The following is a 17,251-nucleotide window of genomic DNA, read 5'->3' as shown; positions in this document are numbered from 1 at the left end:
GTACCCTGGACCCACCTAGCCAGTGTCAGCCACTTACCACCCAAGGAGCAGAAACTCATAAAGGGCCAAAGTGCAAAACCATCAACCAAGCAAAAGGAATTCAACAGACAGTACACTACACATAACATACTGTAGAAGTCAGATAAATGTGAAAACTAATTCAGCGAATATCACTTTAGAGAATAGGACTTTTTAACGCTGAGTTGAGTATGGCAAGTAATATAAAACTGTAGGCAAAAGATTTTGCCTGTGTCACCCTCTAGTGTACAAATGTGTCTCAGTGAAAACAAGTGTCTGTGTGGGTTGCGGCCTCCTCCTTCCTCCTGTGTTGCCAGTAAAGCCTGGGTTCTGAACATGACAACAATTAGGAAGAAAACAATGTAATTTTATTTTATTTTGAGATTGAAGTCCTCCCAGTGGGTATCAAACATTGTCATCAGCAATCAATAACAGTATTCAGCGATGATAATTCAAATGCATGTGATGAACATGAGCTGATGTCTCGTTAGTGTAGCAGACAGACCAGTGGGTGGTGGCCTATATTACCATAACTAGCGATTCATCTACTCACTTGACCAGCTCTACTTAAAGCTAATTGCAAAGCATCAGTTGCAATATGGGAGATCAATACACAGTAACACAACGCGAGACAGGCTTCAGCAACTCAAATTGATTGTTTATCTGGCTGATGATGGTGCTGTAAACAGATAGGCATAGAAGATCTGGAATAAGGAAGTTCCACCCAACCAGTCTTCCCATGTCCTCTCTTTCTCTGATCCCATAATATAGGAGCTGCCAGGACTGGGGTCATCATACTATAAACCTTTCAGCTTTGGTCTACAGTAATCATATAAAGTCCTGGAACACTGCAATGGGAGCAGAGAGAGAGAAGGAACAGAAAGGAGTCTCTGCTGTGTGAGTGGTGACAGACAGCAGCATTGATCTGAGTGATAACTGTTGGAGGATGGAGGGAATTGAGATCTACAGGATGACACAAGGTGGGCGATTTCTGGTCCACTTTTCCACTTGCTTGCCATCATAGGTGTTCTGGAGAGCGTCCCTGACCTGAAGGGGCATACACATTGTTGAGACCTTTTGTGTCAATTTCAAAACATTTGTGTCAATTTCAGTGGCTCAAGTTGACAGTTCTGCAACTTCAGAGGAGAAAACTTCCAGTACTCACATCCTTTTCCATGGGGAAGCCACCTGTTTCCAGCTTGGAGAAGACCAGCTCCCCGTTGATCTCCAACTCAAAGCTGCCTGCAGAAACAACAGCATCACACTTTTCCTCAAAACAAATGTAGGTTTAACCTTGATGGATACATACACAAAACAGGTATGAAAACTGGTATTTTACCAAAAAAGAATAGGTAAATATTACAACAATACATTTCACTGTAGCCACCGTGCTTCTGCATCTGCATTGCTTGCTCTTTGGGGGTTTAGGCTGGGTTTCTGTATAGCATTTTGTGACATCTGCTGATGTAAAAAGGGCTTTATAAAATAAATGTGATTGATTGGTTATCCAGCTGACCTTTTCGTCCTACAAAGCCTGACACCTGCGCCCCAGGAAACTCCACAGCGACAGCCTGCTGAAGTTTCTTGTAGCGGGGCCAATACCCTCATTGGCCACTGAAACAGTGATAGAAAACCAAAACTGTGATGAATAATTAAAACAGCATAAAAACATACAACATACAGACTCAACCTGAGTGTTAAAAGATATGGCAGTTGCCATATTTCCATAGTTTGCATAATGGAAATGTTCCATGACTTCCAGTTTCCGGCTTCGTTGTTAAACAAACGCATCCTCCCAAATATAAATGAACATAAACCTACCAGTACTCCACTCTAATCTGCACCACACCCATGGCTTTTGATCCAGATTCTTCTTCTCACTCCTTTCTTCTTGATTGTGCTTTGCTGATGTAAAGGTTGGAGGAGTAAGAAACCTCAATATGAAAATACAATAGGAGCAATCGTAACCTGCCTCCTTAGTTATGAGTAAATCTAAGAGGGTATATTGGATTACATCTTTACTGTCCCAGGTAGGGTTGGGTCAGTGATCAACTGAAAAGGGCAAGTTACTACACAATAGTTAACCGTTTTTTCATGTAAAACAATAAAACATTGCAAAAACAAAAACCATTGACAATCGAGACACCAAAGGCTCATCATCCTGAGTTATTTGAAGTTTATATCCTGTTCTTTAGTAATGGATAAATTCTAGGAAAACATTCAAACGTGTATTGAGACAATAATATAGCTGGGCAGGGTATTGGATTCCATGTGTGTAGTGTCAAGACCATAACATGCAGGAACAACACCTCCACAAAATGTCATATCTGAGAGGATCTATTCTAGAGGGACTTGGAAACATTTCAGTTAACAGAAGTACATAGCTAGCTTGATGGCACTGGTATTTTGAGCTGAACACCAGTTAATTTAGGAAGAAAACTGAAATGGAAATTCCAATTGCCCTGAACATCGATTCAATGTGGATTTATAATTTCAGTTTACTGCCTGAATTGAATTAATTAAAATTGACCACAAAGCTGCTTAACACATTCAATACAGGAAGAAAAACTCTGACCTTCTTTACTTTAGCCAGTCAGCAGGGTTTGATCAATGCAGGCGCAATGTATGAAACGTACCAAGATGCTTCTTGCTCCAAAGGCTTTTCTCTTCCTACTGCAGTTGTCATGGCTGGCTCTGTTGACATTACAGCCTGGGTGTAGCCTACAGCTGTTCCTATTATAGAATGATCACATGACAGTGGCATTCGATGTCTGGTTTCGAGCATCAACAAGTGAGTAATTACTGAGACCTGAGTAACACACCTGAGGTGCTATGTTGCCATGGGGATGTACTGTATGGAGAGTTCAGACCTGTAAATGACCCAATACTCTAATAATATGGTAATATGTTGTTACATAGCCCTTTAGAACTGACATGTTCTCTATTCTGAAGGAGTTGAGTAGTTATTACAGAAGTGAAACAAAGAGAAGAAAAAAATATGCTAAGTAGTTTTGAGCATGACACGTTAAGACAATACTAACATATTTATACAGTTAAATAATCCATAACTTTATTTTGTGATAGAAGTTCTCCTAATGGGTATCATACTTGACAGCCCTGGGCAACAGAAAAAAACAGTATTCAGAGATGATATTCAATAAACTGTGCACATAAACAGGGGCTGATGAGGTGTCGTTAGTGATAGACAGACCGGTAAGAGATGGCTTTCAAAACAACTTAGGATTTATCTACTTGCAAGGTCAGCTCTACTAATAGTTCAGCTGATCATATATAAAAGCCACTGAGTCAATGAAAATGCATTATCTATGATTCAGTGACAGTATACAATTGCAAATTCACAAGAGGTTTGGTTACTACGGTGTTTCTCATGTTTCGGCTAAAGAGAACGGTTCAAAACAGAGATATAGTTCACTGTTAAAGACACTGCCTGGAATGCTCCAGGTAGATTAGCTATAGATGGACAAAACTGAAGAAAAAAACCCTGATTACATCCAAGTTCTGACATTGATACACTAGTTTTAAAGATACATAAAAGTTGTAGTGACAGAACTGAACAAAACAAAAACATTAAAAGTCTAAGCTTCAACCTTGATTTAAGTGTCTCCACTTTAGAACACATCTTATTAAATACATTGACAAACATTGCATTGACAGGTTCAAGCAGCACGTTCATTATCATAGTAGGGTACAGGATACAAGTTGTGAAACAGGGCTTATGATGCTTAGAGCTAGGTGATAGAATTATTTTCAGAGGGCTGAAAATAATTGAGCTCCTTCCCTACTTGCTTTTGGTATTCAATAACATTTATCTTTTACGATCATCAAAACTTTGTTTATGTCTGGCCAATGATGGTGCTGTATTATTTGAGAGGAATTAGAACAATCAGGCAGTAACTGTCTGCCAGGCAATGAGGCTTTCGGAATAAAATAGGGTGCCCCCCCCCAACCCATCTGCCCCTTGATCTTACGGTCTCCTCCATTTCTCTGATCCCATAACATAGGAGCTGCTAGGACTGGGGTCATCATACTATAAACGTTCAGCTTTGGGCTACAGTAATCATATAAGTCCTGGAACCACTCAATGGGAGCAGAGAAAGAGGGGAGAGAGAAGGCACAACAAAACCTTACGACAGGTTGTACTCTAAATCAAAGACAGTGGTCTTAGTCCAACTCTGCTAGTGTAGTTTCAACAGAGATTTGCGTGTCACCCTCATGCCCAGTTAGTGCAAAGGCTGAGTGAGTAATGACAGTGGCAGTGATGGATGCACACTGTCCTGTCTTCAGCATGCTGCTGTCAGGAGAGGGCAGGGTTGGAGAATAGAGGGAGAGGAGATCTACAGGATGACACAAGGCGGGCGGCTCTTGGTGATCTTCTCCACTGGCTTGCCATCATGGGCTTTCTGTATAGCGTCCATGATCTGCAGGGGGACAAGACATATTGTGTCATTGGGGGTAGTCATTGGCAGTTGACACACACAGTTTGTCAGACATTCAAACGACAGCCTTGTAATAAGTTAACAACTTACGTCGTCTTCATATGGGAAGCCGCTTGTTTCGAGCTTGGAGAAAACTACTTGCCCGTTGATCTCAATCTCAAAACTGCCTGCAGAAACAAAAGCATCAAATCAAGGAAAACAATGTAGTCTGAGAATATAGTAGAAACATACACTCACCACCCTGTTCAAGAAAATGGTTCACTCCTACAGACAGTGAGTCATGTGGCCGTGGCTAGCTATATAAAGCAGGCAGACCAGCACAGGCATTCAGTTGCTGTGTGATTGAATGTTAGAAAAATGGGCAAAACAAGTGAGCCAAGTGACTGAGTGCAGTATGATCGTTGGTGCCAAGCACATCGGATCGAGCATCTCTGAAACAGCCTCCTGGGCTTTTCAACGACAACAGTGTCTAGGTTCTCCAGAATGTTGCCACAAACTAAAACAATCCAGTCAGCAGCAGTCCTGTGGGCAAAAACAGCTCATTCATGAGAAGTCAAAGGAAAATATCAAGAATCGTGAAAGCTAACAGGCGGGCCACAAACAGACAAATAACGTCCCAGTACAACAGTGGTGTGTAGAATGGCATTTTAGAACGCACCGATCCTTGTCACGGATGGGCTGTTGCAGCAGACATCCACACCGGGTTCCACTCTTATCAGCTAAACACAAGAAGAAACGTCTCCAATCTGCAGCAACTGCATGATGCCATCGCATCTGTGTAGACCAACATCCCTTTGGAATGTGTCCGACTTGAAGAATCCATTCCCCCAAATAATTCAGGACGTTCTGGAGGCAAAGGGGGGTCCGTGTGGCAGTGAGCTCCCATCACTGCCACTGTCATTACTTACTCACCCTTTGCACTACTAACCCGGAATGAGGGTGACACACACCACTCTAATAAACTGTGCAGTGAGTATATAGCTACACAGAAGAAAGAACATGTAACGATGTCAGAATGCTTCACATTATTAGTGTACTTACCAACACTGTACGTACCTGTATTGTCTGTAGTAGGCTGTGGAAAGGACCAACTTACCTTGCCTTCCTACGAAGCCCGACACTTCCGCTTCAGTGAATTCCGCGGTGACAACCCGCGCGAGCTCCTGATAGCGGGGCCCGTACCCTCATCCACCGCTAAAGACAACGACAAAACAAAAACACGGCTTGGTGATGAATAATTAACCCTAAAGTAGTTGGGGGAAAATGTCCAAGCAATGTCTAAGGTAAACATTCATCAACTAACGTTAGCTAGCATAAAACATAGCCCGTTTCATAATAAAAGAGTGGGTACTCTGCGCTATGAAGGTGGCCAGTTCGAGCTAGTAGCTACCTAAAACGCATTGGAGCCGCTTTAAAAAAAATGGGAATAATCCAATAAATGGAAAATAAACATACCAGTATTCGACTTTGACTTGCACACCCATGGCTGTTGAAGAAACTAGCTAGTTTGCTAGTTCCTTCTTCTCGATAATCTGATTCAGGTTTGACCTAAAGACACGATTGTGTAACACAGATGCTAAAAAGGCGACATAGCTAGCTAAAGCGTATGAACAGAGAAATGCTGTTGATTGGTGTAACCAGAGGTGGGAGGACCGAGAAAAAGCAGGAAGAAAATACTAGCAGGGACCTGTTCCAATACTTTTGAAATGCATCCATCCTTTCACTTTCTTCTTTCCTTCTTTGAGATTATTGATAATCTGTTTGAATGGCAAATACTATAGACATATAGGTGAGGTTTGGGTCGTTATTGGTGATACTGCAATGAACAATCCAACTTTGTAGCAAAAATCAATTGCAGTAGCAGTATTTGAAAACAATGGACAATTGTCTGTCCATTGCGTAGTTTGCCATTTTTTTTCTAGGAATGCTGTCAAAATTAATGTTTGGTATGCAAGATTGCAGTTTTTACCTACCGGAATCAGACTGCACCAATCAATTAAGACATGCTTCACAACATGATGTAGATACTTGCCTCTCAGTAATGGGCAAGTCAACATAAGATAATAACTGTACAGATGTACTGCATCAATGACAAAGGTGGGCTGGGCAGATGACAAACTCAGACGGATGAGTCATGTCATAAAGTAGGGTATTTTTCTTCCTTATGTTTTACTTTTGCAAGGTATGCTGACTCAGAGGAGTGGCTTGTTGATGTCTCTTTAACTGCAATAAATGGCTGGCTCCTTACTTATGCTGCATTCATAACCAAGTGGGGAAGTAGTATTTACCACATATACGACTGGTATAAATCCAGTTGAATGGCCCTCCAACTGGTAATTACTATTGGGAAGCTCGTCTGTCATCCCTGAGCTCCAACTTCTCCCACATGCTGAACTCTGACATCACCTACTAAGGAAATTTCCTTGATACCAGTATTTTCAGAAGTAGATTTTTTTATTTAACCTTTATTTTATCAGTGAGTCATACTGAGACCAAGGTTTATTTTACAGATTAGCCCTGAATTACATAAATTACAGAAAATACACACATCAAAATACAAAATGCAAGCAGAAAGAAAAACACAGTCATAAAAAACAAACACATTAATCTGTAATAAGGTCCTCTGTCAGCTTTCTGAATTGGCCTAGAGGCCAATTGTTCCACAATTAAGGTGCAAGAAAACTCAGTAGAGACCAAAGGAATTTCTAGAGTTAGCTATCCCTGAAACCGGGTGTGGTAGCTCGTATGTCTAAAGTTTAGTAATGATGTTACGTACAGTGGGTATTTTTGTAAAAGAGCTTTATAAATTAAAACATAGCAATATATCAACCTATGTGACATCAAAGAGGGCCAACCAACATTCTAGTAGAGAAGGCAGTGATGAGTACTAAAATTGTCACCCGTAATAAATCGCAGTGCGCTATTATAAACTGCAACTAACAGCTTTAATGAAGTGGCAGCTGCATTTATATAGATGATGTCGCCATAGTCTAGGACTGATAGGAATGTCTACTGAATAATCTGCTTTCTACTAAACCCATTTTTATTCTCAGTTTATTCTCATGCATTCAATTCATATTTACAACTTCACAACTCGTAATTACCATCTTCCCATTTTGTTGTAAACACACCATTATTACGGCTTATTACTGCGCAACTTCAGACTCATAAAGACATCATAAGTCATCATGGCAAGTGTCCACTCCCTTCAGAGTAAAAGCTACACCCCAGTCTTTCAGGAACTTGTTGTAAGCTAGAAGTAAAAGGACTGTTATTGGGCATTGACATGATGACTAAAATGAGTTGGATTGTAACAATTTTGGGGAGAAACTAAGCACAGATAAAGCTTAAGATGAAGAGAAATGGCAACCAAAGATTCATCAACATGTGGTAAGTTTTTTCATCTCAATTGTCTTACATATCAACATTAGAAAAAGTTTGTACTGTATATAAAGGACAATTTACACATGGATTGTGAAGTTGTTTTTAATAACTTTAGCATCAATCAGTGTAAAAGTATTACTCTAACCCTAACCTGGCCAGTTTAATGTAAATTAAGATGATTAACTGCCCTCTTCTATCAATGTGGTGCGTGTACTGATATTTCTAGGCAACATTACCATTACTTATAGCAACTATTCATGTTTTTATGATATCCCCATGTACTGTATGTATACTGTGTGTAGCGGGTACATATTGTGTGTAGCAGGTACCTACTGTGTGTAGCAGGTACATACTGTGTGTAGCAGGTACATACTGTGTGTAGCAGGTACATATTGTGTGTAGCAGGTACATACTGTGTGTAGCAGGTACATACTGTGTGTGGCAGGTACATACTGTGTGTGGCAGGTACATACTGTGTGTAGCAGGTACATACTGTGTGTGGCAGGTACATACTGTGTGTGGCAGGTACATACTGTGTGTGGCAGGTACATACTGTGTGTGGCAGGTACATACTGTGTGTAGCAGGTACATACTGTGTTTGGCAGGTACATACTGTGTGCAACATGTGACAGACATCTGATCAAGTTGTCAATACACCACGTTATCAGTAGTTTTATAGTGGCGTAATACACACACAGCTGTCTGTGTCTGTATTATCTGTGTCTGTTTTTGTATGCACTGTACTTGTGACTATAAGTGTGTGTGTGTTTATGTATGTACTTGTGACTGTACATGTTTGTGTTTGTGTGTGTACTTGTGACTACGTGTGTGTGTGTGTGTTTGTGTATGTACTTGTGACTATAAGTGTGTGTGTACCTGTGACTGTACGCGTGTGTGTTTGTGTATGTACATGTGACTATAAGTGTGTGTGTTTGTGTATGTACTTGTGACTACGTGTGTGTGTTTGTGTATGTACTTGTGACTACGTGTGTGTGTTTGTGTATGTACTTGTGACTACGTGTGTGTGTTTGTGTATGTACTTGTGACTACGTGTGTGTGTTTGTGTATGTACTTGTGACTATAAGTGTGTGTGTTTGTGTATGTACTTGTGACTATAAGTGTGTGTGTACCTGTGACTGTACGCGTGTGTGTTTGTGTATGTACATGTGACTATAAGTGTGTGTGTTTGTGTATGTACTTGTGACTATAAGTGTGTGTGTTTGTGTATGTACTTGTGACTACGTGTGTGTGTTTGTGTATGTACTTGTGACTACGTGTGTGTGTTTGTGTATGTACTTGTGACTACGTGTGTGTGTTTGTGTATGTACTTGTGACTATAAGTGTGTGTGTTTGTGTATGTACTTGTGACTATAAGTGTGTGTGTACCTGTGACTGTACGCGTGTGTGTTTGTGTATGTACATGTGACTATAAGTGTGTGTGTATGTACTTGTGACTATAAGTGTGTGTGTTTGTGTATGTACTTGTGACTACGTGTGTGTGTTTGTGTATGTACTTGTGACTACGTGTGTGTGTTTGTGTATGTACTTGTGACTATAAGTGTGTGTGTTTGTGTATGTACTTGTGACTATAAGTGTGTGTGTTTGTGTATGTACTTGTGACTATAAGTGTGTGTGTTTGTGTATGTACTTGTGACTATAAGTGTGTGTGTTTGTGTATGTACTTGTGGCTGTACGTGTGTGTTTTTTACAATGTATTCATTAATCATTGTGGGAATGACAGTCCCTTTAAAATGGAAGCCTAATGTCAGGCAGTATAACACAAAATGTGCACTAGCATGAACAGTAACTCTCACGTCTCTTGTTTGTGTGTCTCTCAGACCTGAAAGTTGTCCTTCTTGGTGGCAGAAACTCTGGGAAGAGCGAAGTAGGAAATGTGCTGCTGGACAGGGAGGAGTTTGTCATCAAGGAGCGGACCACGTGCTCTAGGAGGGTGGGAGAGGTGGCAGGTGGGTGGGTTACTGTGGTGGACACACCTGGCTGGTGGTGTGACTTCAGGGTGCAGGACACGCCTCGTCAGTCCCTCCCCTGCTCTTTTCTGTTCTTCCCTCCTCTTCTCCTCCAACTCCTGCAGAATCCCACCCTCAATCTTACAGTAACAACTGCTGTTGCATGACATCAGTTCCTCAATCTTTCTCATCAGTTCTGTAACCTGAAATCCTGAGTTGCTTCTATTGTTGAGGACATGATACCTGTTGCCACAGTTCTCCACAAGCCACTGGAGGGCCTCCCCCTCACTCTCAATGTGCTGCTCGATGGTTGTGTCTCCCAGCCAGTCCCCAAAGTTGAACAGGACGATGATGTGAGCCCAGACTGCGTCTGTGATGAGCTCTAGGTGCTCCTGCACAGCTCTCCTGTAGGTCTCTGTGAAGGACCGGTCCACACGCACCATCAGCAGGAGGGCATGTGGACCAGGGGAGCAAAGAGATACACTACACACTATCTCCTGTCTGTCAACAACAGGACTATCCTGAGAGAAGTAATTCATCCACCAGCCTGGAGTGTCCACCACAGTGACTTGTCTCCCGGCAACATCCCCCTGCTCCCACCATGCATTGCGCTGTTCTCCTTCTGACCTCAAAGCTTCCTCCTTGACCCAGGATGGTGTTTCCTGCTGAACTCTTCCCTGAGCCCCGAGCTCCAAGCAGTACGACTCTGATTTCGGAGAGATGACATGACTCCCCTGAAGGAAACAATGCAACATCATAATAGATAGTGCTTTACGCTGTCATTTTTAACAAGGAGCACATGTGCGCCTAAGTTGGAAAATGTAGGAGCACACAATGAAATGAAGCTGCACAATGAGAAATATTTTTTATTTTTTTATTTTTTATTTAACCAGGTAGGCCAGTTGAGAACAAGTTCTCATTTACAACTGCGACCTGGTCAAGATAAAGCAAAGCAGTGCGACACAAACAACATGGAATAAACAAAAGTACAGTCAATAACACAATAGAAAAAGTCTATATACAGTGTGTGCAAATGTAGTAAGGTGGTAAGACAATAAATAGGCCATAGTAGCGAAGTAATTACAATTTAGAAAATTAACAAGGGAGTGATAGATGTGCAGATGAGGATGTGCAAGTAGAAATACTGGTGTGCAAAAGAGCAAAAAAGTAAATAAAAACAATATGGGGATGAGGCAGGTAGGTTGGATGGGATATTTACAGATGGGCTGTGTGCACCTGCAGCCAATGGTTAGCTGCTCAGATAGCTGATGCTTAAAGTTAGTGAGGGAGATATAAGTCTCCAACTTCAGCGATTATTGCAATTCGTTCCAGTCATTGGCAGCAGAGAACTGGAAGAAAGGTGGCCAAAATTGGTGTTGGCTTTGGGGATGACCAGTGAGATATACCTGCTGGAGCGCGAGCTACGGGTGGGTATTGTTATGGTGACCAGTGAGCTGAGATAAGGCGGAGCTTTACTTAGTCTGGCGACGAATATGTAGCAAGGGCCAGTCAACGAGAGCATACATGTACATGAAGTCGAGGATCGGTAGGATAGTCAATTTTACGAGGGTATGTTTGGAAGGAGGCTTGGTTGCGAAATAGGAAGCCGATTCTAGATCAATTTGGATTGGAGATGTATAATATGAATCTGGAAGGAGAGTTTACAGTCTAGCCAGACACCTAGGTATTTGTAGTTGTCCACATTTAAGGTAATAAAGCTAGAATCCTTCATTTATGAATTCCAAGTCTCACAGCAAAATTTTTTGGCACATATGTGAGTAAAATGGTCGCACTGTAAAGCCCTGATAGAACAGAAATATTCTAAAATCTACTGTTGGCAATATGGCAAAGCATTGTGTCCTAAGAACCATCTTAGTGATAACTTACCATTGAGCAGAGATCTCTGTTTCTGCATCTTCATCAATCTCTGCTGAGCCCTTTGCTCCACTATCCTCTTCTTTTCCTCCACCTCTTGTAAAAGCAGTTCCTCCATTTTAAAACAGCTGTGACTATTTTCTGTCACCAGTCTCTGCATCTTCCTGAACAGCCCTGTGACCTGATTTCCACCTGGTCCACTCTTCATGTTGAGGCAGTGATACCTATGACTGCATTTCTCCACCAGCCACAGGGGGGCCGTGCCTCCCCTCTTGACTTGCTGCTCCATGTGCAGGTGTCCAGGCCAGTCACTGCAGGTGAAGACGACCATACAGTGACTCCACACTCTCTCACTGAGGAGGGCCAGGTGCTCCTCTACAGCCCTGCGACGCTTCTCACAGAACACTGAGTGTGCCTCAATGACGATAAGGAAAATATGGGGTCCCGGGGTGGACAGAGAGACACTGCGCACATTTTGCAATTGTTCATAGTGCTTTAAATCTAACAATGTGAATGAAACACTTTGTATTCATACATTTTATGTCCACAGCAGACGTGTTATACATGACAGTATTCTTATTTGTTTGTGACAGGGGAGCTCTACTGTCCCTCAGAGCTGAGAATAATGCTGCTGAGTGGCCGCAACACAGGCAGGAGCTCTGCTGGAAACACCATCCTGGGCAGAGAGCACTTTAAAGTAGGGTGCCATGCTACTGACTGTGTGGAAGGACAAGGAAAGGGCAGGGGTAAGACTGTGACAGTTTTGGACCCACCAGGCTGGCTGTCAGTGGGTCCTGGCTCCCTGACGTCTCCCTCAGCCTCTGGGGTAACTGTGGTCCTGGTGGTTGTGAATGTGAGCTCCTCCTTCAGCCACACTGTCTGGAGAACAGCAGAAAAACACCCGGAGGTGCTCGGAGAGAAAGTATGGAATAGAATCATGGTCCTATTCCCCTTTGGGGACTGGCTGGGGGACACGACCATCGAGCAGCGCATTGAGAGTGAGGGAGAGCCCCTCCAGAGGCTTGTCGAGAGGTGTGTGAACAGATATCATGTGTTGGACAGTAAGAACCAAGGGACTGGTGCACAGGTCACTGAGCTGCTACAGAAGATAGAGGAGATGCTGGTGGAGGAGAGGTTGGAGGTTCTACAGAGAAGAGAATAGGTTGGGAAGAGTCTCACAGTGATGCAGGAGCCAGAGATAGATGGAGTGATGGGAGAGGGCAGAGAGGTCCTTGTAGCAAACCACACAGATGCTCCCTTTCATGATGGTAGGCAAGACCAAGATTTCATTATGTATTTACTATTTATTCTGACAGAGCTCTCTTGTGTTGCAGCGTGTGAGGTGGCTAGTTCAGAGGACCTTCTAACCCCAGATGACTCAGGAGCCCCAGACTTTGGTGTACAGGAGTTGGCACTACCAGAGGCCAGTGGAGGATGGTGGACTGAAGCAAATCACTCCATCCTTGATGTGGAGGGGTTTCTGTCCAGCATGGCCAGTGTGCTTCAGGGGAATCAGGAGGGGCTGATGTGGAACATGGGGGGCAGACAGACACTAGTGGTGAACCTCCCAGACTGTCTCCACGCTGGACCTACTCAGAGCCATCATCTGAGATGGAATGGACAGAATGGTAGAAAACGGGTCACCCTGTTCTCTCCAGGACACCAAGCTCTCCTCCTGGTCCAGCAACCCAAAGAACCAGAAAGAATGCTGGTGAAGAACCAGGAAGACATAGTGGATATACAGTCCCTTGGACACCCCAGGCTGAGGGACATGACCCTCAAGGAGATAACAGAACAGGAGGCCTGCAGGCCTTGATTGACCAATGGGGGAACAGTAATTTGGAGGAGCTTGAAGCCTTCATTGACTCCTATTTTGAAATGGTGTGGAAGAAAACCATGGGGTCTTTCATAGTAGAGGAGGACGACTGTCTCACCATCAACAGCCCAGAGCTGAATGATGTTGGGGAGGATCTTGTAAATAATGGTGACCAGGAGGTGCTGTCATCCATTGACAAGAAGCTGTCTAAGCTGGACCTCCTGGAAGGCATGCAGAGAGACTTGCTGGACCTCAGACAGAGTCTGGATCGCAGCTGTGACATCATACAGGAACTCAGTGACAAAAGTAAAGCAACACAGAAGCCTGCTGTTCCCTCTGATGCAGGGGAGGCAGAAGTGGAGGAAAGTTGCTTATCGGAGAGATGTTCAACAATAACATAAATGATAAGTTATAGATTGGTTTGTTTTATCTAAATATGCCCTAACATCATTGTTCAGGTAACAACTAATTAACAGTATTGATTTATTGATGGAGTTAATGCTAATGGCGAGGCAGTATATTAACTTCATGATGTCATGTGTTTCCACAAGGGGGAGCCCTCTGACAAGCAATTGTGGGGGGTTGGTCTCCTGCATAGGTTACTGTATCTATTTCACTACATGAAATATTTCACTCCATTATTATGCAAGATACCAGTCATTTTAAATCAGTTATTGTTGATAATTTCCTAGATTATTATTTTATTTATCTTATGAGGCTTGTATAAAGACATATCAGGGTCCAGATGACAGCACGTGTCATGCCAAAAAAGTAACGTATTATATATCATGAAACATATCATGCCATCCAAGTGGCCACTCTTTTTTTGTGTTTGCTCATGAGACTTGTTCGAGTCAATGTAAAAAGAATTGACAGCAACAAAGACTGAGAGCCGTGACCCTCTTAGGTGGTGGGTAAGCTGAGGATGAAAAACTGTCTGACTGTGCTGTGATGTGGTGACTGTCTGCAGGTGCTGCAGCCCCAGCCTCAGCCCACTGGCTGATGACTCATCTCTCTACAGCAGAAGCAGAACATGTACAGTAGAACTGGGCTGATTCACAACTGGAAGGGAAATACTCTAGGTCTTCACATTGGGTAGCTACTGTACATAAATAAGGGCATGGAGTTTTTCCTCTTCAGGTCACATGGTTAGGAAACACTTCAGGTGCTCTTCACAATTGCTCTCCATCTTGCAACATGCTGAGGTGTGTGAGAGGGAGAGAGAAAGAGTGAGAGAGAAAGGGGGAGGAATAGTAAGAGAGAGAGGGAGAGCAAGAGAGAGAGATGCAGAAACAGAGCATGTCCTAAATTACCTTCAATCTCCGGTTAATGAAAAACAGGAAGTTGGTTCAGGCAGACCAGACATTGTGTTAGCTGAGAATACCATAAAGCTGGAAGGCTACATTTCTAATATAATAATATAATATATGCCATTTAGCAGACGCTTTTATCCAAAGCGACTTACAGTCATGTGTGCATACATTCTACGTATGGGTGGTCCCGGGAATCGAACCCACTACCCTGGCGTTACAAGCGCCATGCTCTACCAACTGAGCTACAGAAGGACCCTTTCAGAATTTGCCCAAGAGCCAGAGAGATGAGTCACACAGACACATACAGCGGCTAATAGATTTCTGGCTGGGTTAATAAAAACAATTTGCAAAGCCTGGTGCAGTCAAGGTCAATCTCTATCTACCTTTAAAGCCAACATGTAAGAACCTCAAAGTAAAGTGTTTTTATTGGGCAATTTCTGTTGAAATCTGGAAATGTGAAGACATAAAAAAAATGTTTTTGCCAATATATTATTTTTTGGACCCTCTGAACGAGGTTACAACGTTGACAGATTGATGAAAAAATAGATGTTTTATTGTCACATACACCAGATAGGCAGTTCTGTAAAAAATATTGATACTCAGACATTGTAGAATTGCTGAAACTTAGGCCCAAAACCAGCCAGACAATTGTACTTTCCGCTCAATACTGTTTTTTTGTCAACCTCTAGTTGAACTCTCTACATCCAATATCCACCATTGTTAATAGCAACAATGGGTTATTTTAGAGTAAAGAAATCCCACAGCCACAAAGTGAGGCTCTTGGGGCATAAATGCACTTGTTCACATAGCCTCGGCATCCAGTCTCTTCCCTGGCCTGGTGTGTTTTTCCCTACTCAAACTAGAAGTACCATTCTGGGAGCATGCATTATGCAGCGATCCCCAGACTGCTTGTAGAGAGTGAGGAGGGTCCCACCTGGTGTGTTCAGAGTGCATCTCCCCACCGCCCACCTTACTGGCCAATGGGAGAGAGGGTTGTGACTGCCATCCCAGCATTGCCTGAACTGGAAAGAAAGGAGAGTAAGTACAAAGTGGTAAACAGAGAGGATATGGGATGTTTTAATATGTTGTAATATGAACCATGGCTCTCAAACAACAGATGTAAACTCCAAAAGGGTTCTCCGGCTGTCCCCAAAGGAGAACCCTTTTGGGTTCCATATAGAACCCTCTGTGGAAAGGGTCTCCTATGGCGACAGCCGGAGAACCCTTTTAGGTTCCAGATAGCACATTTTTTCCTAAGAGTGTACAAGGGAGGAGGAAGGGAAAGAGTGGTGATGAGTAGATTTGATGTTTGCAAGACTTCCTCCCACTGTGAGCCAGAGGTGACTTGCAATCATGATCTCTTTATCTCTGTCAGTCTCTCTCTGCATCTCACTGGATTATTCCCTCATGAATATCAATCCCCCTTTTATCCACTCCTCCCTCTCTTTCTCACCCTCTTGCTGTAACATCCATCCTCCTTTAGCCTCCAACAGCCTAACACAGCAGGCATAGAAAGACATCTGAGCGAAGTTCCCACTTCCGATGTTCAGGGGAAACTGAAGTTAGGTTGAAAATACTCCATCCCTGTAAAGCAGATGTTATGTGTGTTCTGGTGACGCAGCATAGGATAGTCCTCCAGTCACTAGTCTTCTTCTCTCTACCCCCCCAATCTTACAGCTCCAGTTGTGAGTCTCAGCCCTCCCCACTCATTAAAAAAGATTTGCAGCTTGGACGGAAGCTGGAGAGAAATGGATCTCTCAGCGTGATGGTGGTGCAGTGGCCGTTTGGCCCAGGAGACAGTCTTGAGCCCACATTCATCTCCATTAGTAGGACAGCCCAGCCCCCCACACACATACAGGATCACTTTTCACCGCCTGCTATTTTTCCAGGTGGAGAGAGAGGATGGGAAAAGGAGGTAGGGAGAGAAGCAGGCATGGAGAGGGAGGGAGAGAGGGGGATGATTTAGACTTTGTGAAAAATAAATCAGCCATCCTTCCCTTCCCCTCTCCACGCTCCAATGTCATGACCCCCCAAGGGGTCAATGTCTGTCTGAGGTGGTACACTGTAGATCAGGGGGAGGGCTGAACCTCTATACCTCATAAAGAGTGCATCTTGATATGCATAGGGCCATATGCTTTCTGATTTCATATGAATAAAAACAAGCTGTTATTAAAAAGCTGCTGGACACAACTGTCATAATGTTTATCTACTAAAAATATATTTAGATCGATATAGTAACAAACAATAGTGAAGCTTTCAAAATATGCCATGGGACCCAGAAGGATTCAGAAGGACTCTATTGGGGGAACAGGATAAGGCTTGTGGTCAGTTCCTAAAATGAATTATTATTATCCGATGAATCAGCTGCGATTGGTTTGCACAGAGACCGCTTGGCTTACCCAAGAATGTAAAGGTAACTGA

General features: G+C 43.0%; 1 protein-coding gene and 2 pseudogenes across 7 annotated transcripts; 1 reads left to right on the top strand and 2 right to left on the bottom strand.

The window, feature by feature from the left end:
* Positions 1–376: 376 nt before the first annotated feature.
* Positions 377–2,769, bottom strand: LOC118370911 (migration and invasion enhancer 1-like; annotated as a pseudogene).
* Positions 2,770–3,062: 293 nt separating this feature from the next.
* Positions 3,063–6,101, bottom strand: LOC118370912 (migration and invasion enhancer 1-like; annotated as a pseudogene). Its single transcript, XR_004822891.2, has 4 exons — positions 5,931–6,101; positions 5,572–5,669; positions 4,566–4,642; positions 3,063–4,457 (listed from the first exon to the last, which is right to left on the bottom strand). The product of XR_004822891.2 is annotated as a migration and invasion enhancer 1-like (transcript).
* A 1,565-nt stretch (positions 6,102–7,666) lies between these two features.
* On the top strand, positions 7,667–16,648 carry LOC118370910 (GTPase IMAP family member 8-like). Of its 6 annotated transcripts, XM_035756142.2 has the most exons (4): positions 7,667–7,865; positions 9,698–12,018; positions 12,295–12,733; positions 13,036–16,648. In XM_035756142.2, the coding sequence occupies exons 2-4, from the start codon at positions 11,928–11,930 to the stop codon at positions 13,040–13,042; spliced, it is 537 nt and encodes a 178-aa protein (XP_035612035.2). In that variant the 5' UTR covers positions 7,667–7,865; positions 9,698–11,927; the 3' UTR covers positions 13,043–16,648. The 6 variants fall into 6 exon arrangements, 4 of the variants coding, with proteins under 4 accessions (XP_035612035.2, XP_035612032.2, XP_035612034.1 ...); XR_008136673.1 differs by having other exon boundaries at positions 9,698–9,826; positions 11,997–16,648; XR_008136672.1 differs by having other exon boundaries at positions 9,698–12,969.
* Positions 16,649–17,251: the final 603 nt, after the last annotated feature.

The sequence above is a fragment of the Oncorhynchus keta genome, chromosome 5 (assembly GCF_023373465.1).
Source record: "Oncorhynchus keta strain PuntledgeMale-10-30-2019 chromosome 5, Oket_V2, whole genome shotgun sequence".
NCBI classification, from domain to species: domain Eukaryota; kingdom Metazoa; phylum Chordata; class Actinopteri; order Salmoniformes; family Salmonidae; genus Oncorhynchus; species Oncorhynchus keta.
The sequence above is the reverse complement of the archived record's forward strand: the minus strand, read 5'-3'. Positions and strand labels throughout refer to the sequence as shown.